Source organism: Salmo salar, chromosome 20 (genome assembly GCF_965601325.2).
Source record: "Salmo salar chromosome 20, fSalSal1, whole genome shotgun sequence".
Classification (NCBI taxonomy): domain Eukaryota; kingdom Metazoa; phylum Chordata; class Actinopteri; order Salmoniformes; family Salmonidae; genus Salmo; species Salmo salar.
The window spans coordinates 34,016,630-34,039,306 of NC_138310.1; the positions used below are offsets into that span (position 1 = coordinate 34,016,630).

At 48.3% G+C, this 22,677-nt stretch overlaps 1 protein-coding gene across 3 annotated transcripts in view; it reads left to right on the plus strand.

The window, feature by feature from the left end:
• The window catches only part of LOC106580493 (methylcytosine dioxygenase TET3), a 71,184-nt gene that overhangs the window by 19,798 nt on the left and 28,709 nt on the right, over positions 1 to 22,677 (plus strand). For 2 of the 3 annotated variants that reach the window (XM_082966386.1, XM_082966387.1), the window contains exon 3: positions 18,095 to 21,029. In XM_082966386.1, coding sequence (XP_082822512.1) covers positions 18,095 to 21,029 — 2,935 coding nt within the window. Of the gene's footprint in view, positions 1 to 10,315; positions 12,698 to 18,094; positions 21,030 to 22,677 lie in introns of those variants that run through there. The other variant, XM_082966388.1, reaches the window with a different exon arrangement.

Here is a 22,677-nt window from a genome sequence, read left to right on the forward strand (position 1 = left end):
TCTCTCATCTGGTCTCTCATCTGTCTGGGATGTCCCTTGTCTGTCTCGGTGTTGTTGGTTGAAAATAAAGAAGAGTAGTTTAGTAGGTTTAGAGTAGTAGGTTTCCATACATTGGGAAGGGAGGTAGGCTATATAGTGCTGCAGCTTTTTTAAGCACATGTTCATGTTTATGCATCATATTAGTGAGCTTTACACTAGCCCCTGATCTACAGACAGACAGACAGTAAATAGACATCCACTGTCGTGCCCATGGCATCTGTCTGTTGGCGCTCACACCGGTGACCATGTTTGGTTTGTGTTCAGAGTTGTCTGAGCTCTGTGTCATAGAGGAGAGGTGTTTAAAGTCAGGCGTGCAAACCAACACATACTGTAGTGCAGTGTGTAGTTAGTTCTCTTCCCCCTCTAGCTCGCTGCATGGCTGCTAGTTCAGCGTTCAGGCTTTCTGACGGCTGCGTTGTGCACTAGGTTGTTGTGATTAAGTGGCTGGCGTTAAGGCTGGGTCGGGTTTTAAAGCGTCCCGGGCTGGGTTGCGATTGGCGGCAGAGTCAGGCATGTGCTGAGAAAGGCGGCCAGCGAGAGGAGGAGGAGAAGGAGGAGGAGGAAGAGGAGGAGAAGGAGGAGAGGAGAGGAGGAGGAACCGTACGCTCAGGGGACAGGGGGCGGGCCCTCCTCTCTGAGTTCTGAAGTCAGCCGAGCTAAAAGTTAGTGGGTCACACAGGCACGCATGAGCATGTGTTTGTCTGGCAGTGTGTGTGTGTGTGTGTGTGTGTGTGTGTGTGTGTGTGTGTGTGTGTGTGTAGTAACCTGTAGCGCGTGGCCTCTAAACGCTGGCAGGCTGCTGTTCCCTGGTCTACCAAGTCGTGGCACGCTTGTGTGTTTATATACGGAGTGAATCTCTGCTACGGTTTCAGACAGAAGAATCTGTCCATGCTGTTGCTGAACTGGCAGTCTGTTTATAGCAGGAGACTGGCAAAGCTGATCAATGTCCAATATTCTGACACGTGTCTGTTTTTGGAGCATTCTGTCATTGTTAGCCTGTCAATGTTGAGTTTTGACATGTATAGCTCTGTACACTCTGTATAGTCACTTTATTTTGGGCAGAATTTAGATGTAGGCTTCTCTTGTTGAACTGACTGTCTTCACGGTTTCAGTTAGACATGTTCAGACAGTCAGAGAAATGGTTGTCTTGTTAGTTTTGACCTCAGTGAACTTCCGCAGGTTTGCTGATAGGCTACATTCTTATCAGCTAAGGCTCTTGGCCACCATCTGTTGTCATGATTAAAGACATAGTTCACCCAAATTACAAAATGACAAATTGGTTTCCTTACCCTGTAAGCAGTAAATGTACAAGGTATGACCGCAATCCATGCTTGGGTTTAGTTTATTTGTCAGTGTCTGGCAGTGTTTCCAAATGTTAACATTTTAACATTCGTGACACAATTCCCATTCAAGTCATGGGGCCGTTATTAGCATTGTTCGCGCATGTTCAAATCATCTATACGTGACTTTGGTGAGCTTCGCAATCAATTTGAGATATTTTTGTATGATTTGGACATGATGTGCGAAAAATGCTAATATCGGTCCCATGACTTGAATGGGATTTTTGCCACAAATGCTAAAACGTCATTCTGGAAAATAGTCAAGGCCGGCTCACACCATCCATACAAACATCCCCCTGTTGAAGAATCACTTCAGCATACTCTATAAAAGTCTGGTTTTCACTCTTTAATTCTACATTGTATATACATACGATATAGAAATATACGCATACAATGTATACATTTTCAGTTCTAGAAGGGTTATACTGGGCTTTGTAGTATGGTTCTAACACTTTGTAGTAGCTTTTCAGGAAATGCTAGAGCAATGTTAGTTACCACAGACTGCGCTGGTGTGATTTCTCTTCAAACGCAGTGTTTCCTTTTCATTCATCAAATGTGCACCTGCACCATGCGCAAATACACATAGACTGTAAACCGGAAAGGTGGATGGAACAAAGACACTGAGTCATTGTGTTTCTGACTACAGATGGAAAGTACAGTGCTAGCAGGTTTGGTTTAACCAGGGTGTGTTCCAAGTGGCACCCTATGGGCCATGGTCAAAAGTAGTGCACAATATATGGAATATGGTGCCATGTTGCGGAATCCCCTCCCTTGATTAGAAAGGGTTAGCAGTGACCTCGTTTCTGTGGCAACAGTGAGTGGCAGATGACATCATGGCTGTAATTTTAACCCAGGCCCTCCCTCTAGGATGGTCATGTGTTGAGATGGGTTGCGTGTGTGCGGGGGAGCGGTGTGTATGTAGTATTTACAGGAAGCGTGAGGTGTTTCAGGATAGCTATTCTATTCAGCTTGTTTTCTTGGACCTATCACTGTTAAGTGATGCCTGGTGGCAATAGGCCATGGACTGTTTCTTGGATTGAGAAGGTGGAGTTTTGAACAGACTGCCCACATGTAGAGAACAAATGTCAGGGCTTTCAATGAAGAATCACAATGCACCTGTCTTCTGTAGAAAACAGTTGTTAGGAACGCATCTGTCGAGCACGAAGAACAATTCTTCCTTTTGGTTGTATTTCCATTGGTTACGTCAGATATTCTTTAATTATCAATAAAACCTGTATGAATACCACTTGAAATCAAGTGTCTGTCACCCCATAATACTCCTCAACCAAGATGTGCATGAAACATATTGAGCCTCAGTGGGAACCTAAATGACATTTTGATTCATGTTCTATATTCACCAACTCATTCTCCTCCCCTGATGCAGTCTACAGGGACCACTCAAACGTCAAGAAGGGATTGAGTATCATCAGCATCCCTGTTGCATGTTTCTGCTCTAATGAATGCTCTATAATGGACGCTCCTGCCAGTGGTGTCTCTTCCCCCTCATCGGACCCGTCTGTGGGGCTGACTGAGGACCCATGGCTTGGCCTAAGTTTACGGTGCCCTGTAGCATGGTTGTAGTGTTGTGGCTCTTGCCCCTGCCGGCCAGTGTCTGGTTTCTCCTGGAGTACAGAATGGCTGAGGGCCAGCAGTGCCTGCTGCAGTTAACGAAAAATGAATGGAGGAAGAGAAGAAGGAGGAGGAGGAGGAGGAAGAGGCTGTATTGGCATGTGTTTAACTCTCACCCCTCTGCTGGCTACTCTCCCTCTCAGACTGGGAACTGTTTGTGTACAGTACTGTCATGAATCCTGCCAAACCATGATTACACACGTCACGATTTAGAACGTATCCCTGTAGCTTTGTTTTGAGTTTTCATGATACAATATTGGAGGCATGTCTGGTGTGTTGCTTGGCGTCATGTCAGGTGTGTTGCTTGGAGGCATGTCTGGTGTGTTGCTTGGCGTCATGTCAGGTGTGTTGCTTGGCGTCAAGTCTGGTATGTTGCTTGGAGGCATGTCTGGTGTTGCTTGGAGGCATGTCTGGTGTGTTGCTTGGCGGCATGTCTGGTGTGTTGCTTGGCGGCATGTCTGGTGTGTTGCTTGACGTCATGTCTGGTGTGTTGCTTGGAGTCATGTCTGGTGTGTTGCTGGTGTGTTGCTTGGGGGCATGTCTGGTGTGTTGCTTGGCGTCAAGTCTGGTGTGTTGCTTGGCGTCAAGTCTGGTGTGTTGCTTGGAGGCATGTCTGGTGTGTTGCTTGGAGGCATGTCTGGTGTGTTGCTTGGCGTCATGTCTGGTGTGTTGCTTGGAGGCATGTCTGGTGTGTTGCTTGGAGGCATGTCTGGTGTGTTGCTTGGCGTCAAGTCTGGTGTGTTGCTTGGTGGCATGTCTGGTGTGTTGCTTGGGTTCATGTCTGGTGTGCTGCTTGGCGTCATGTCTGGTGTGTTGCTTGGCGGCATGTCTGGTGTGTTGCTTGGAGGCATGTCTGGTGTGTTGCTTGGAGGCATGTCTGGTGTGTTGCTTGGAGGCATGTCTGGTGTGTTGCTTGGAGGCATGTCTGGTGTGTTGCTTGGCGTCAAGTCTGGTGTGTTGCTTGGAGTCATGTCTGGTGTGTTGCTTGGTGTCGTGTCTGGTGTCTTGCTTGGAGTCATGTCTCTGGTGTGTTGTTTGGAGGCATGTCTGGTGTGTTGCTGGTGTGTTGCTTGGTGTCATGTCTGGTGTGTTTCTGGTGTGTTGCTTGGAGGCATGTCTGGTGTGTTGCTTGGAGGCATATCTGGTGTGTTGCTTGGAGGCATGTCTGGTGTGTTGCTTGGGGGCATGTCTGGTGTGTTGCTTGGCATCAAGTCTGGTGTGTTGCTTGGCGTCATGTCTGGTGTGTTGCTTTGAGGCATGTCTGGTGTGTTGCTTGGAGTCATGTCTCTGGTGTGTTGTTTGGAGGCATGTCTGGTGTGTTGCTGGTGTGTTGCTTGGTGTCATGTCTGGTGTGTTGCTGGTGTGTTGCTTGGAGGCATGTCTGGTGTGTTGCTTGGAGGCATGTCTGGTGTGTTGCTTGGAGGCATGTCTGGTGTGTTGCTTGGTGTCATGTCTGGTGTGTTGCTTGGTATCATGCCTGGTGTGTTGCTTGATGTCTTGTCTGGTGTGTTGGAGCTCCAAAAGTGACATGTCTATTGTTTATGATTCTATGGAAACGTTTTAAACACATGGATACAATCTGCAAGGCTACAAGCTTGGTATATAGACGATACAATATGGCTGGAAAACGTTAGATATTTTACAACAAACGTCGTGGTTATTGGATATGTATGGTATGTAGTGGTTGATGTAAAGCATGACAGAGCACAGGGATGGATGGTGTGTTCTCTGCAGTGCTACAGGCAAGGCGAGCGTTGGCCCTTTAAAACGGGCTACGCCTGACTTGAACATATGGGGAGCTAATCTTAGCCTGACTCCTGGGAGAGACAAGGCTGGCAACATGCCACTGTGCAGGGGAAGGTTCTCTCTCTATTCTTCCCCTTTAACTCCCTCTCTATATATTTATATTTCTCTCTCTCCCACTTCTCTCTCTCTCTAGCTCCCTCTCCCTTCTCTCTCTCTCTCTCTCTCCCTTCTCTCTCTCTCTCTCTCTAGCTCCCTCTCCCTTCTCTCTCTCTCTCTCTAGCTCCCTCTCCCTTCTCTCTCTCTCTCTCTCTCTCTCTCTACTTCCTCCTCTCTCTCTCTCTCTCTCTCTCTCTACTTCCTCCTCTCTCTAGCTCTCTCTCCCACCTCTCACTCTCTCCCCTCTCTCTAGCTCTCTACCACCCCTCTCTCTCTCTCTAGTTCTCTCACCTTCCTCTCTCTAGTACTCTCTCCCACTTCTCTCTCTCTCTCTCTCTCTGTAGCTCACCCCCATTGGTGTTAAGTTGTTGCACCATAGTTGTATTATTTTCTAATATTTTCCCTCACTGTACTGCTGTAGCCTACTGTTTGTTGTCTGTCTGTCTTTGATGCATGGGTCTTGGTCAGATTCCTACCCAAAGTAATCCAACTGAAAGTATTCCAACAGAAAGAAAGTGCTATTGTGGGATTTAAACAGTATGACTTCATCTAACTACAGTGACATCATCTGCTATCCATTCCACTGTTTGTCAAATACAGTATTTGAACCGTTTGTAAGGGTATTATTTCCTCCTTTTGTTCACTACTTTAAACCCTTTCACCCTTTCTTCCCTCCATCTCTCTACCCTCTTCCCTCCACCCATTCCTTGCCTCCTCATATTTCCCTCTATTTTCCATTCAGTCCCAAGTCTTTCCCACAAAGACTACTCTTTTAAAAACACTATTCCTTCTTCACTTTCCTTCCCCTCTCTTGGTGCTGGAGTGTTTTTGGTGGCTCCACCCTGGCCTCTCCCTCCCCTCTCCTTCCTCATCCCTCCTCTCCTCCTCTCTCCCTTTCTGAGGAGTGGTGGAGTGGGGCAGGCAGGCAGACCTCACACCCCCAGGTGGGCTGTGTGTCCGCGTGCTGACTTGCACATGCCTCGTGTCAGGGAGGGCAGAGTCAGGTGGATAACCTACACCGCCATCCTACATCTCTCTGTGTCCCTCTCTCTGTGTCCCTCTCTCTGTGTCCCTCTCTCTTTGTCCCGCTCTCTGTCCCTCTCTGCCCCTTTCTGTTCCTGCCTAGAGCAGAGGAGGAGCCCACAGGTCAGGGACAACACAAAGGAGGGGACAGGGTCAGAGACAACACAGAGGAGGAGCCCACAGGTCAGGGACGACACAGAGGAGAGGACAGGGTCAGAGACAACACAGAGGAGAGGACAGGGTCAGGGACAACACAGAGGAGAGGACAGGGTCAGAGACAACACAGAGGAGAGGACAGGGTCAGAGACAACACAGAGGAGAGGACAGGGTCAGGGACAACACAGAGGAGAGGACAGGGTCAGAGACAACACAGAGGAGAGGACAGGGTCAGGGACAACACAGAGGAGAGGACAGGGTCAGGGACAACACAGAGGAGAGGACCGGGTCAGGGACAACACAGAGGAGAGGACAGGGTCAGAGACAACACAGAGGACAGGGTCAGAGACAACACAGAGGAGAGGACAGGGTCAGGGACAACACAGAGGAGAGGACAGGGTCAGAGACAACACAGAGGAGAGGACAGGGTCAGAGACAACACAGAGGAGAGGACAGGGTCAGGGACAACACAGAGGAGAGGACAGGGTCAGGGACAACACAGAGGAGAGGACAGGGTCAGAGACAACACAGAGGAGAGGACAGGGTCAGGGACAACACAGAGGAGAGGACAGGGTCAGAGAGAACACAGAGGAGAGGACAGGGTCAGGGACAACACAGAGGAGAGGACAGGGTCAGGGACAACACAGAGGAGAGGACAGGGTCAGAGACAACACAGAGGAGAGGACAGGGTCAGGGACAACACAGAGGAGAGGACAGGGTCAGAGTAAAAAAGGGAGGGAGGGAGGGAGAAAGACAGAGGAATAGTGAAATCACTGGCAGAGAGGGATCAATAAAAGAAAGAAAGGAAAAACAGAACTAGTGAGCAGAAAGATGGATGAGGATAGATTCTCAGATATTTTTGTTATTCTGTTTTCTATGCTACACTTTCAGTCCCACTCACCATTCATCCTCACCAATGCACCCACTGACCCTCTGTCATTGTGTGTGTGTGAGTGAGAGCACAATCCAATGTGTTACACAAGCCAGCCAGCCAGCCTGTACTCTGCAGTATTCACTCTTCTGTGTACAGATAGAGGAACAATCCTCTAAAATGTTAATTTGCGTGTGTTCCCCTGTTCGTGTGACCCTTAGTGTGTTTGCCTGTGTTTGTTTCTCTGCCTGTGTGCTTATGCATGTCTCTGTGTGTGTGTGTGTGTGTGTGTGTCACATGGAGCATGTGTGTCAGAACAGATGACCTTGATGGTATGAGGCTGGAGGGGAGGAGGGTGTGTAATGTGGTAATGTGGGTCAGGGAGTGACAGGAAGACATTAGTGAGGGGGTTAAGCCTGCTCTGTCAGGAAAACAGAGCAATGATCTGATTTGGGCGTCTGGACTCTGTCATCTATTGATGACCTAGGCTGTGTTCCTCATAAGAAGATATGCACTGTATACTGCATAGTCCTCTGCTGTTCGAGAAGATGGGACCTGAATGGAAGACAAGGTGGTTGTTCTGACACACATGAGAGGAGAGGGTTGCATCATCCGCTAGGGATACCTGATGTCTTACACCTGCCATCTTCTACACGGAGAGCTGGGCTCCTCCGTACCCTGTACAATAAATCATATGCTCTGTCATGTTTTGTCATTTACATCGTTGAGATTCACCCCACCTGTCTTGATCAGTGGAGGCTGGTGGGAGGAGCTGTAGGAGGATGGGCTCATTGTAATGGCTGGAATGGAATAAATGGAATGGTATCAAACACACCAAGCATATGGAAACCACGTTTGACTCCGTTCCGTTTATTCCATTCCGGCCATTTCAATGAGCCCATCCTCCTACAGCTCCTCCCACCAGCCTCCACTGGTCTTGGTAAAGTAGGTACATACGTGTGTGTGTGTGTGTGTGTGTGTGTGTGTGTGTGTGTGTGTGTGTGTGTGTGTGTGTGTGTGTTGTTTTCTTGTCAGTGTGGGTGAATGGTTGGATGAGAAGATGAGTCAGGCTCGTAGTCATGGTAAAAATGTGAACACAGCTGCACTTCTCTATACTGTCAGCACTCCTACAAGGCCAATACTCTGCTTTGTGCGTGTGTGTGTGGAAGAGTGAGAGATGGAGAGAGACAGAGATGGAGGAGTTGAGATGTTGAATCACACCTTCTGATGATTGTCTGACTAAGTTAATTTCATTTCTGAGATACCACACACCACGCACCTCATGTTCAAATAGAGTACTCCTACTGTACGTGTTGAATTGTCCTTCTGTTTTTGGAATCATCACATTCACATATAGGTGTCCCTCATCAAACCAGCACCTGTGTTGTTATTATTCACTAGGGCGTCAGTTTATCATTTGCTGCTATGGAACTACCCTGTATTGTTTTGAGAGCAGAGCGCTCACTTTTCTATTTTCTGTCAAGTCCTTGAAAGTCGTCTATGTGCTAGTTGTGTGCTTTGTGATTAGAGAGTAAACAAGGTTGTTATGTCTGTTAGGGCTTTAGGAGAACACAGAGGGCCTTCAGAAAGTATTCATACCTCTTGACTTATTCCACATTATGTTGTGTTACAGCCTGAATACAAAATGGATTACATTGATCTTTTTTCTCACTCATCTAATACTATCCATGCCAGTCTCTCTTGGCGAAGAGTTAAGGAAAGACTGACTGCGTCACTTCTTGTTTTTCTAAGAAACAAATTGTTTGCACAGTCAACTTACACACAGCACTGACACACACACTTACCCCACCAGACATGCCACCAGGGGTCTTTTCACAGTCCCCAGGTCCAGCAAAAATTCAAGGAAATGTACAGTATTATACAGAGCCATGAGTGCATGGAACTCCCTTCCATCAAATATAGCGCAAATGAACAGCAAACCTGGTTTCATAAAAAATAAATACAAAAATACATTACGGCACAACACCTCTCCCCCAAGTGACCTACTTGTTGTGTGTATGTACTGACATGTATGTGTAACTGATAGATGCACGCACACTACATGTTCATGTTTTTAAATTCATGTCAATTGTAAATTATTTTGTCTGTAATGTCATTTTTCATTGTCGGACGCCAGTAAAACTAGCTGTTGCCATTGGCTTGGGCTAATGGGGATACTAACAAATCAAAATCATCTACACGCAATACCCCATAATATTTCAACTGTGTTATTTACATTTCAGTTTGAAAAGACTGGATGTTAGTTTGTCCCCATCCTACACATAAAGGGCTGGTTTACCGCACACCAGTAAGGGTGCGTGGGTAAAATCACTGGGGAAGCTGGAGGGGAGGAGTGTGTTACTTTATGGGAAGCCTGGCTTCCCTTGGCATCCATGAATACGCACCACTGGTGAACACAGATTAAGCCTAGTCTTGGACTAGAAACAAACTCAATGGAAATTCTTTAATCTGTGTCCAGAAAACAGCCCTTTATGGGTCCACAATACAGTCCGGACATGGCCTTCAATTTTGAAGTGACTCTGACGTATTGAGGTGACTACCAGGGCCTATAGGGCTCATCAGTGAGGTGGCGGTCTTGCCATACTAGATAAGTAGGTCTGTTGTCTGAGGTATGATGGCTGCTGGTCTGCTCTTCCCAGGCGGCCTATCACAAAACAGTAGCACTAACCTAAAACTACCTCAGGGTTACCGTAACAAACATTGATTATGTTTGCTTACTTGTTTTTGGAAATAAATGAATAAAAAAACTGTATAGTTCTGACAGGAGAATTGGAGTGTAGACTGCTATTAGTAGATGCATCTGCTGTATTTTGTGGCCAACTAGTTGCTTAAAAACATCACGATTATTTCACTGAACTCCCAACTTTTTCCCTATGGGAGAACTATCTATATGACATAGCGAGAACAGCTTTTTAGAAATAGGTTTGGCTAATCAAATTCATATTGTGAATTCATATTCATGTTGTATTCAAGTGTCAAATAATGTAGCATTTATGGCTCTAAAAACTGCCGAGTGGTACGCGGTGGCACACAGTTAGCTTATTTTGTTGTTTTACATGCTCATCTGCTCGAAGCCAACGAGAGTGTGTGTTATTCTAGAGAATGGAGAGGGTTAAGTTCGCTCTAAGCGCAAGAAATGCTGTGTCACTGTACTGGGGGAGAGAGCGAGCGTAGTCAGGAGGGTGGATGAATGAGAGTGTGTGTGTGATGGGGGAAGGGGGGGGGGGGGGTCTACACACTGTCATATGACACATCCGCCCAGCCTGTGCAGCGGGTGGGCAGGGTGGGAGCGAGGTTGTGAGATTCTGATGATGTAACAGCTATGTCATAACTACATGCTTTCACTAGCTCTCACGCCCACCTGCCCTCTCTCTCTCTCTCATTGGTGCTTCCTGGGCATGTGACATAACAAACTTCCCTTTACTAGGCACCGGCTTGGGTTGTGCCGTGTTTGTCTTTGGGTTGTGTGTGTGAGTGTGGGCCAGACAGCGCTGGTGGAAGACTGTGAACAACAGGGCCAGAGAGTAAAAGCCTCAGAAAGGGTTGGAGAGACACTGTCTGCGATGAACCTGGAGTGAAGGAAAGCAAAGGAAGGGACAGAAACCGAACTAGAGAGAGAGAAAACGGGAGCGAAAAAAAAGAGCGAAAGAGAGAGATCGAGGGAGAGGTTACTCAAGTTAATCCAGCAAGTGCGCAGCGCAGAGCATGCTCAGTGAGGGATAATAAGAGAATGACACTGCGCAGGAGCCGACAACGATCTCATCTGTATGGAGGAGAGAAGAGACGTCGGCCATGTTTTTTCCCCCTCTTCCATAAATCCGATTCCAAACTTCTAGCAATGCTGCTGAGTGAGGACAGAGAGAAGAGAAGGTGCAGAGAAGGGTGGTCAGAGGGGTAGCATGAACAAGTGGAGCGAGCCAGCGACGATGGTGCTAAAGCTGAGCAATGGTGAGGGGATAACGTTGGAAAAACATTGGAGGAACCGAGTGAGACTGAAAGACCAACCCGGCCGACTGGAAGGAGAGGGAAAGCAGCCACGCCATGGAGAAGGAGAGACGCCGGAATCCTTTCTGTCCTCTTAGGCTTTGGTGCAAATGATGTTGCTGTTTGTCGATGTCTCTAGTACCACCATGTCACTGCGGACGTTCTCTGTCAAGCGACAAGCCGCTCGATCTCTGTTCCCTCTTCCTTCTCTTATCCATGGTTTACTCTTTTGCTAGAGCCGAAGTCACATGAATAAGACAACTTACTCGGTTGTTATGTGTGTGTGAGTGTTGCATTTCTGTAGCTCAACATCTCTCCTTACTCTCCCCTCTATGTTCCTCTCCTCTCTACTGTCTCTCTAGCTTCCTTTATCCCTGTGGTTAGTATGTTGCCAAACTGTCGCCGACCGCTGCTTGTCCTGTTCCCCAGCCTCTAGTCCTCTAGTCTTTATCCCTCTCTCTCAATCACATTCAATCCTCCATTCTCTTGGTCTTTCACGTGTATGAATCAGGAAATGAAAGGCATTAGAAACGATTGAGTGTAAAACGTATTGGCCCATTTTTAAAGTCATCTCAAGCCATCGCTATCCTCTGGTATGTAGGAGACTCGCTGTGCATTGTCTCGCCTTCACAAGTCCTAGACTGCTCCTCTTCCTCCGGTATTACCTCGCAATGAGCGACACATCTGCCGGCGGTGAAGGTAACAGACCTGTAGAGAAATAAATAAATAGTTATTATTAACATAGTTGTGGTAAAAGGCAGAGAAACAGAGAGATGGTCATCGGCTTTGTGGCGGCCAATGGACTATGACTGAAACAGACCTAAAGATGGAAGTACAGCTTGTCTCGCAGGAGAAAGAGGAGTCTGAATTGGTCAGATTCAAACCACCTACAGAGATTCTTATGTTGTTTTTCTTTCATTTTTTTCAATGTTCCTGTTAATGTCCAGAGAGGGCTGCTGAGATTGGCATTCGCCTGCGTCTAGCGGCTTCCATCACCTCCGTGCTCAAAAACCGCTCCGCTCGATGATATCCAAATTATTAGACGTTACTAGATAGACTAAAACATATAACATCATGTTTTATGAAACACACTGTTATGTATTCAAAGTGTTAGTTTTCAATAAGGGTTTGTGTGAGAGAGAGAGAGAGCATTGCCTGGTAACAGCTCTGCTGCAATGTGCTGCTGTTTCTAGGACTGCCACTAGCCTCCAACCCCCCCCCCCCCCTCTCCCTCTCTCTCTCGCCGCGCTAGCTGCACACTCCTCCATTCCCTCTTACGTGCCCACTGTGCCTCAGAAAATGGCCTCTCACTCTGCACACACAGAAGAGAGAGGGGGAGGAGAGGGAGAAAGACACTGACTGAGCGAGAGGTAGAGGAGCAGAGGGAGAGAGAGAGAGGGGAAGGTGGGGGCTGCAAGGAGAACCAGACTGTGAGCGTTAGAGAAAGAAAAAGGAAGGAAGGATCAGAGAGGGATAATGAGAGAGGAAAAGGGAGAGAACCGAAAGCGACGACGGCCATAAGAAGAGACAGAGAGCGAGCGTGTGTTGGTTGGGGGAGGTGTGGGTGTGTGTGCGCGCGTGCGTGTCAGCTCTTGTGAATGTGTGCCGCACTGACTATAAAAAAAAGCCTCCACCAGATTGCTAGTGTCCTAGCACCACTATTCCATGCTCCTCTTTACCTCTTCTCCCCTCTGTGTTTCTCCACTACGACTGTCAGGACGTCTAGACCCATGTAAGTACTGGAGCTGTCTGGGGCTCTTTGCTGTTTTTTTTCTCATGGTTCCTCTTTCACGGTTTCTCTGTGAGTGACAAGGCAGGGGAGGGAGTGGGGTTGGGGGTGGGAGAAGGAGTAAGGGAGGGAAGGAAGGAGTGGGTGTAGTGAGAGAGTGGGGTAGGAGAAGGAGGGAGGGAGTGGGTATGGGGGTAGGAGAAGGGGGAGGGAGTGGGGTTTGGGTTGGGTTGGGGGTTGGAGAAGGAGGGAGGGAGTGGAGTTGGGAGAAGCTTGGGAGGGAGTGGGGTTTGGGTTGGGGGTGGGAGAAGGAGGGAGGGAGTGGGGTTGGGAGAAGCTTGGGAGGGAGTGGGGTTTGGGTTGGGGGTGGGAGAAGGAGGGAGGGAGGGGAGTTAGGAGAAGCTTGGGAGGGAGTGGGGTTTGGGTTGGGGGTGGGAGAAGGAGGGAGGGAGTGGGGTTGGGAGAAGCTTGGGAGTGGGGTTTGGGTTGGGGGTGGGAGAAGGAGGGAGGGAGTGGAGTTGGGAGAAGCTTGGGAGGGAGTGGGGTTTGGGTTGGGTTGGGGGTTGGAGAAGGAGGGAGGGAGTGGAGTTGGGAGAAGCTTTGGAGGGAGTGGGGTTTGGGTTGGGGGTGGGAGAAGGAGGGAGGGAGTGGGGTTGGGAGAAGCTTGGGAGGGAGTGGGGTTTGGGTTGGGGGTTGGAGAAGGAGGGAGGGAGTGTGTCTAAATGTGTGGATTTATGTTCAGCTGTCTACTCCCAGGCTTTATGCCCACCTCCTCCCCACCCTCTTGTCTCCCCTCCCTCCCTAATGTTTTGCTTTGTGCTGTCAACCTTGAGGGCATCTGTTTTGGTCTGGTGGAGGTGGGGACGGACGTGTAGTGGTACAGTTGCATGTTGTTTGAAGGGACTAGTCTCAGTGACTATGGTGTCTAACAGGTTAGGCAGTCTCTTCTGGTTTGGCGTGTTGATGTTTTGGAATGGAAGCGCCGTGTGTGTGTGACTGAGTGTCCTGGCAGGAGAGAGTAGGCTCTGGCACGCTGTAAATAGTTTTTGGAGCACGTGGTCTGCACTGTCAGATGCACCGTGGTAGGTACCTGCAGGTGTGAGCGTGCCACAGTGTGTATAGTGCAGTGTGTAGTACGGCGTGTATGAAGAGAGAGAAGGTATTTGTGACAGTCTCATTTGGCTAAATATACACTATATATAATAAATATGTGGACACCACTTAAAATTTGTGGATTCGGCTATTTCAACCACACCCGTTGTTGCCAGGTGTATAAAATCATGCAGCCTCCATAGACAAACATTGGCAGTATAAGGGCCTTACTGAAGAGCTCAGTGACTTTCAACGTGGCACCGTCATAGGCTGCCACCTTTCCAAGAAGTCAGTTCGTCAAATTTCTGCCCTGTTAGAGCTGCCCAGGTAAATTGTAAGTGCTATTATTGTGAAGTGGAAACGTCTAGGAGCAACAACGGCTCAGCCGCGAAGTGGTAGGCCACACAAGCTCACAGAGTGGGACCGCCAAGTGCTAAAGCATGTAGTGTATGAAAAATTGTCTGTCCTCGGTTGCGACACTCAATACCGAGTTCCAAACTGCCTCTGGAAGCAACGTCAGCACAAGAACTGTTCGCCAGAAGCTTCATGAAATGGGTTTCCATGGCCGAGCAGCCATACACAAGCCTAAGATCACCATGCGCAATGCCAAGCGTCGTCTGGAGTGGTGTAAAGCTCGCCACCATCGGAGCAGTGGAAACGTGTTTTCTGAAGTGATGAATCACGCTTCAGCATTTGGCAGTCCAATGGACGAATCTGGGTTTGGCGGATGCCAGGAGAACACTACCTGCCTGAATGCATAGTGTCAACTGTAAAATTTGGTGGAGGAGTAATAATGGTCTGGGGCTGTTTTCCGTGGTTCGGGCTAGGCCCCTTAGTTCCAGTGAAGGGAAATCTTAATGCTACAGCATACAATGACATTCTAGACGATTCTGTGCTTCCAACTTTGTGGCAACAGTTTGGGGAAGGCCCTTTCCTGTTTCAGCATGACAACGCCCCCGTGCACAAAGCGAGGTCCATACAGAAATTATTTGTCGAGATTGATGTGGAAGAACTTAACTGGCCTGCACAGAGCCCTGACCTCAACCCCATCAAACACCTTTGGGATGAATTGGAAGACCGGTTGCGAGCCAGGCCTAATCGCCCAACATCAGTGCCCGACCTCACTAATGCTCTTGTGGCTGAATGGAATGTATCTCGAAAGTCCCAGTTAACCGGTTATGAGAACTGTCATTATGGTGTTATTGTTTGCACAGTAGATCCCTGTAAGTTTCGGTTTGAGACGTGCAAAGCTACGATACAATTGTTATTGTATGTGTTTAAGAGAGAAAAAGAGTGTCAGTGTATCAACTGTGTGAAAAGAAGAAAAGAGCAGCAATGTGACTGACTGTGGGTTGTGCATTTTTGTGACTACGCTGATTCAACAGACTAGTTATCCAAACTGTTGTTACTCACAACCCCGTCTCAGTTCAGTCTGATCAGTCTGCGGTAGGGCAACTTGGGCCTCTCACTTATCGTCGGCCGGCTGTCCTCCCCCCACCCCTCCAGGGACCCCCACCAGACACCCGGAACAAAAGGTGAATTATAAGGGCCTGAGCAAGCGGCCCGTCCAATAAGACACTTCAAAAGTCCCATTTAAATATATTCAAACCACGGGAAAAGCAGTCATTCTACTTCAGCTGTCAACCAACTATAGGAACTACAAACGAGAGCTGTGTTCTCACTGTGAACATACTGTAGATATGATCAAGTCTGCATTGTAAACTGACTAGCATTGTACACAGACCTGTTGGGTCATAACTCAAACAACAAACCAGTCTAGTTCCTCTCTTCTAGACATGTTTAATGGTGTACCCTACCTTTATGTGTACCTGTATATCTGTGTACAGTAAACTGTGAATGTTTGTGTGTGTGTATGCGTGCATGTGTGTGTAGTACATGTGTGTGTACAGCATACTGTATGTGTGTGAGGTGGACATTATTATGACTGTGTGTAATCCTTATAGAGCTCTGTCTGTCTGAGCTCACAATGCTTCAGGCTTTATTAACGTCTGTCTTTCTGAACAATAGGGCAGGACTTACCTGCTGTAGCCTCAATGTCACTGCCCTGCCTGCTCTGGCAGGTCCATTAGATAGTGCCATGTTGAATACTTCCTTATTTAGTTTAGGCTATTGTAGAGGTACAACTTCTAGAATAAGACTTGAAGATGTTCAGAGGCAAATAAAAATGTTAAATGTATTATTTGGTTATTTTGATATTTAGTGTGACATAGATTTGTGTCTCTGTGTAGAAGTGGTTGAACATACAGTACCAGTCAAAAGTTTGGACACACCTACTCATTCCAGGGTTTTTACTATTTTCTACATTGTAGAATAATAATGAAGACATCAAAACTATTAAATAACACATATGGAATCATGTAGTAACCATAAAAGTGTTAAACAAATGTTATATTTGAGATTCTTCAAAGTAGCCACCGTTTGCGTTGATGACAGCTTTGCACACGCTTGGCATTCTCTCATTGCCAAAATCCCAAAGTATCCCTTTAACTGTGCTTGAAACAGTGCAGATACACGATTCAAGCAGAGATCTGTTGCATTTTTTAAAGTCAGTGTCATGTTGAGAGGGCTGCAGCATGTACACTGAGTATACCAAACATAAGGAACACCTTCCTGATATTGAGTTTCACCCCCTTTTGCCCTCAGAACTGCCTCAATATGTTGGGGCATGGACTCTACAGGTGTTGAAAGCGTTCCACAGAGATGCTGGCCCATGTTGACTCCCAATGTTTCCCACGATTGTGTCAAGTTGGCTGGATGTCCTTTGGGTGGTGGAACATTCTTGATACACACGGGAAACTGTTGAGTGTGAAAAACCCAGCAGCGTTGCAGTTCTTTACACAAACCAGTGCGCCTGGCTCCTACTACCATACCCCGTTCAAAGGCAGTTATATTATTTGACTTGCCCTTTCACCCTCTGAATGGCACACATACACAATCCATGTCTTAATTGTCTGAAGGCTTAAAAATCCTTCTTTAACCCGTCTCCTCCCCTTCATCTACACTGATTGAAGTGGATTTAACAAGTGACATCAATAAGGGATCATAGTTTTCACCTGGATTTACCTGGTCAGTCTATGTCACGGAAAGAGCAGGTGTCCTTAATGTTTTATACACTCAGTGTAGAGTGTTTTGACAACAGCACTGCTTTGGTTGCACTGTCAAAATGTCACTTTTAGTTTTTCCCTCCAAAATCATCAGCCAGACCAGATCCTGTCCATAGTGTTGCAGCCTCCCTTCTGCAGGTCAAGTAAACAGTGATGTCATCACAGCTAATGTATTGGATGAGCAGGTTCAACCCCCAGATGAGATCATCAGCACTATGCTCTATCTCTAATGGACGCTAATCGAAGACTGTCGCTACTATCATCTTATTAAGCACACTTGTGAAAGGGCATCAAGAACGTAACCATATACTAACAATAGCTACTCTTTGCTACATCTTTGCTCTCTCGATCCTTCACACGTGTATTGCATTTGTTGAGACATCATGCATTGATTGTGTCTAGTCTTACATTATGGTGATATGACATACAGGTGTTGAATGCTGCAGTCTTGTAGAGGTACAGTAGATACAGTAGATAGTCCCTTGTCATAAAGGCCTGAGGGGGGGAGAGGTTCAGGACCACAGGATCAGAAACCAGGAATCCTGCTTGGCTAACCTGATTCAGACAACACTGTTCATTTGTCCAATATAGTAGACAGTCGTTGACAACACAGAGAGCTAATTGACATTTATAGACTGGTAATATACAGTATGTTGACATTCAAATGGGGAAGTTGAGTTGCAAGTTTATTACCAGTAACTATAGAAGTGAATGGTAGATATGCACTATACAATGGATGCTGTAGTTCACCTCATTCTCCTTCGCCTTTCACTTGTTCTTCCTCATATAGAATAGATGTTGAGATAATGGCCCTGAATTGTGTGTGTTTGACTACTTTTTCAATTATCCTTTGTGTCTTTGGGGGGGATGGTAAACCTTTACATGGTCTGACTACTGTAGTAGTGTGCATATTACTGTGCAATGATGTGACTTTAACACTCAGAGAGAGATTTCTAGCCAGTGCCCTATCATAATCATTATTATTTGTCTGTTCTCTGTGAATGTTTTGTTTGAGTATAATGTTATATTAAGATGATCAACTGAAGAAACTAGTTGTAAACATGTTTAAACTATATTTTTTTGTATATTGATTGCTATTGTTTATTCCATGTTGATGCACAGTTCCTATTTAGTTTTTCTGGTTCCTTGTCCCTAACCTGTGTCCTCTCACTCTCTCACTCAGACTGTTTCGGACGCTCGTTCAGTGGATGGCCCCAGAAGAGGAGGCCAGATGGAAACTGGGTCACATGACCGCATCGAGGAAGGCGGTTTGCTGAGCCTGGAACCGATCAATGGGGTTAGCCGGCATCCCAGGGACACCCATGAGGAGGGTGGAGCTGGCCTGGGGCCCCAGAGGGAGCCCCAGCGGTCAAGGAGTGTTTCCCCAGGACAGGGCTGTGTACCTGGGCACTTCAAAGCCACCCAACCCAATCAGCAGCAGCACTGCAATGGCTGGAGCAGTAGTGGTAGGACTCCTGGGAAGCCTGTCCATGAGGCAGACATGGAGGTTGCACGAAATCTGGTAGCCTTCTCAGCCAGCGTGAGTGTGGGCTCCCTGCCCCCCTCAGGTCACCTTGAGCCCCAGTCCCACACCGCCCAGCTGTATGAGAAGTTCAACCAGGAGATGGGCACTGGTGAGGGGGCCGCGGCTCAAGCCAGACTCCATGCCCCAGAAGGAGGAAACCAGGCTAGCCCCCCAGAGGACCTGAACACCCTGCAGAATGCCCTGAGCCAGGCACGGCACGGCCACAAGCCCCCCAACTGTGACTGTGATGGGCCAGACTGCCCAGACTACCTGGAGTGGCTGGAGAAGAGGATCAAACAGACAGGGGCAGGGGAGGGGCGGGACAACAACATGCCCTGCTCCAAGATGACCGCTGATACGCCGCCTCATCAACAGCCCCCACACTCACAGCAGCCCCCCCACCCCCAACCCCATGTCAATGGAGGTAACCCTCCCTCCTGTCCACCACTACGCCCACATCAACAGGGCCAACACCTAGCCCCTATCCCCTGCTCCCCTCAGGTCCTCTCCATTGCCAAGGAGAAGAACGTCAGTCTGCAGACGGCTATTGCCATCGAGGCCCTGACCCAGCTGTCTGCCACTGTCCCCCAGACCGTGGTCCCTCCTGCCCAGGCTTCCTCCACCAGCCAACCTCAACACCACCCCCAACACCCCCCTCCACACCTCCAGCATGGCACCCGCCTGGTCCCCTCCTCCCCTAACCCCCTCTCCTCTTTGTCCTCCTCGCGTTCACAATCCGTCCCTCCTGGACTATACCCCCAGCCCCAGCAGAGCCCTGTGTCGTGGGAGCAGCAGCACAGACCCCAGTCCCATGGCCATCCGGCCCACACCTCCCCTCTCCCGTCCTCCACTTCACCCTTCCCCGGGCAGCCCCAGGCAGGCAGCCGCCTGCCTCACCACCAGCAGTGGCAGCAGCAGCAGGGCCCTGGGGGATCCCAAGAGCAGAGGAACCTGTGGATGAACTCAGATTCCCAGCAGCCTCGCTTCGCCCCTCCGTCCGGTGGCCACAGCACTGGCGACCCCATGTCCGAGCTCAAACAGCTACTGGGGGACTCCAGCGGAAAGTACATAAACGGTCCCTTCAAGTTGCCCGTCCCACACCACCACATCAAGCAGGAACCAGGGATGCCTCGGGACAAGCAGGAGGTAGACTCCGGGGAGTACCAGAGCTCTGCCTGCACCTCCATGGGGGGCTGCTACAGCTTGATGAATGGCCAACAGCAGCCTAGGTACCCTGGTCCACCTCTCTCCCCGGGCAGCGCAACTATCCGCCACTCCACCCAGACAGCTCTGCAGCAGCACCTTCACCACAAGAGGAACCTCTTCTCCAACTCTCCCGGCCTCCCAGGCCTCTGCCCTCTGCGGCCCGCCAAGGCCTGCCAAAACCTCCGCAAATGGTGGCCCCAACAGATGGGCCCCGAGGGCCACCCCGTCCCCGTGGCCATCAAGCAGGAGCCCAAGGAGACCAAGAGGAGGAAGAGCACAGCGGGGACATCTCCGCTCCTCAAGCAGCACCCAGGGAGTGGGATGCTGTTCCAGCCAGGCCCCAAACCCAAGACGATAGTCATCAAGAAGACCAAGCAGAAGGTCTCCCTGCCAATCTTCCTGCCTCACAGACAGATCTCCATACAGAAACCGTCTCCCCTCACCATTACCGGAGCCCTGCCTCTGGCCAGCGCCCACCCAGGTTCTCTCCCTCTCCCTACCTTCCCCCTCCTCAGTAACCCCACTCAGGCTGCCGCAGGCCTCCCTGCCCCAGCCCAATCTCAGGTATCCATTTTAAACTCTTCTATTGCACCCCCTGTTGCTGCTTCCACTTTGTCTGTAAACACTCCAGACGTCTTAACCCCTCAGCCTCTCACTGTAGCCCTGAACATCCCAGCAAGCTCAGCGGAGGCCATCGCCACACAGGCCTCCACCCCTCAGACCTCCACCATCTCTCAGTCCATACCAGGCCTCAGTTCCCTGGACCCTAAGTTCGAGGAGCTGATCTGCCAGTTTGAGGCAGAGTTCGGGGACAGTTCATCCTCGGCCCCAGAGCCCTGCCCTTCTCAGATCCAGAGCCAGCCCCAGGACCAGGCCCCCTCTGCCTCAGCCCAGCCCGTGGTGACAGAGCCTCATCCCAAAGTTAACTCAGGACAAGCCAGGCCCCCATCACCATCCAGCGCTACCATCACTCAGTCCTCCAGCGCTGCTCCATTAGCTCCTACCACAGCCCCACCAGCAGACCAGGACATGGAGGTGGACAAGGAGGAGTCAGGGGGTATGAGTAAAGTAACCTCCACCACACAGCCCTCCACTGAGAGCCCCATGGAGGAGCAGCGGGAGGCAACCAAGCTGCCTCTCTCCTCGTCCCCGCTGCCCAAACGCATGAAGATTGAGACCAATGGGAACGTAGCTGTCCTCTCCACCACTGGATTATTCTCTGATGGGGGCGAGGACGACACCCCCACTAAAGACGGATTCCCCCTTAACCCCTCCCTAAAAGGCTTCCTGGAGTCGCCACTACGCTACCTGGACACGCCCACTAAGAGCCTGCTAGACATGCCCGCCAAGGACCTCCAGGCTGAGTTCCCCACCTGCAACTGTGTCGGTGAGTGGTGTGTGTCTGTGTTTGTATTGAACAGTTTTAATGTAGCTCCATTTAGACCCCTGTTGGCCCCGCAGAGTTCCACATGGCTTTACACTCCCAGTGTGTGGGCTTGGGCTGCACACAAATGTTTTTGGTATATTTGGAATATAATAAAAGTATATAACTAGCCTACAGATTTTTCTGCACTTGTTATGTCTAGGGGTCTTAGGCCTAGGTACATGGTCTTGATGTGTGCATTAATGTGAGAAATCAGCATTTGACGACGGTGTTAGATGCCCAGGGAGACAGCAACCTTACCTTGGTCCAGGGCCTGCTCTGTCTATCTTGACCTCTTGGTCGGCCAGTCCATGCGGATTATTGTTGGTTCAGATGGTGACAAAAATTAACATACAAAATGGAAAACTACAAACAGGCATGCCCAAACTAAAGATTCAAAACAAACGAAAGGCCTCATGGCAACCAAAACCAGCAGCCTTAACCCTTAGCCTACAGCCGCGGCCCCGTTGAATTCTAATTAACATAACAACAAAAAATCCCCATCAAAATCTGTCAGTTTAAGCTAGAGATATTTGGTATATTTTTTTGCATGGGTCGCGTCTGAATCCACCACATCTGCGGTGAAAGGTGACAGACCGTGAGACATCCCGAAAATCGTTCTCTGAGACTCTCATGAACATGATGGAGTTCTCTGTTTTGCTCTAGGATGCCCACACGCCTCACAATACTCTTCCTAAGGTCCCCGGTACCAGTTTAAAATAATTTATTGAGGTACACTACATAATGTCCATTACTCGTGTTTCTTGGCCCAAGCAAGTCTCTTCTTATTATTGATGTCCTTTAGTAGTGGTTTATTTGCAGCAATTCGACCATGAAGGCCTGATTCACGCAGTCACCTCTTAACAGTTGATGTTGAGATGTGTCTTTTACTTGAACTCTGCGAAGCATTTATTTGTGCTGCAATTTCTGAGGCTGGTAACTCTGATGAACAAACTTTCTCTTTGCTTATTTGAGCTGTTCTTGCCATAATATGAACTTGGTCTTTTACCAAATAGGGCTGTATAGCTTCTGTATACCATCCCTACCTTGTCACACACAAGTGATTGGCTCAAACGTATTAAGAAGGAAAGAAATTCCACAAACTAACTCTTAACAAGGCACACCTGTTAATTGAAATGCATTCCAGGTGACTACCACATGAAGCTGGTTGAGAGAATACCAAGAGTGTGCAAAGTTGTCATCAAGGCAAAGGATGGCTACTTTGAAGAATCTGAAATATAAAATATATCATGATTTGTTTAACACTTTTGTGGTTACTACATGATTCCATATGTTAATTCATAGTTTTAAAGTCTTCACTGTTATTCTACAATGTAGAAAATAGTAAAAATAAAGAAAAACCCTGGAATGAGTAGGTGTCCAAACTTTCGACTAGTTTGGACACACCTATGTATACAGTGCCAGTGCCTAAAATAAAGGGATAATTACATGTAAAAAAAAAAACAAATACTTCAGAATAAACTTCCTTTAGATTTTTTTGAGACTATCTGTTGTAGTGAATCTGTTATTCAATGTGTTTCTATTGGCTAATAGCAGTAATGCCAATGTGATCCTTGGTATCTTAAAATGTTAAATCAAATAACTAAATCAT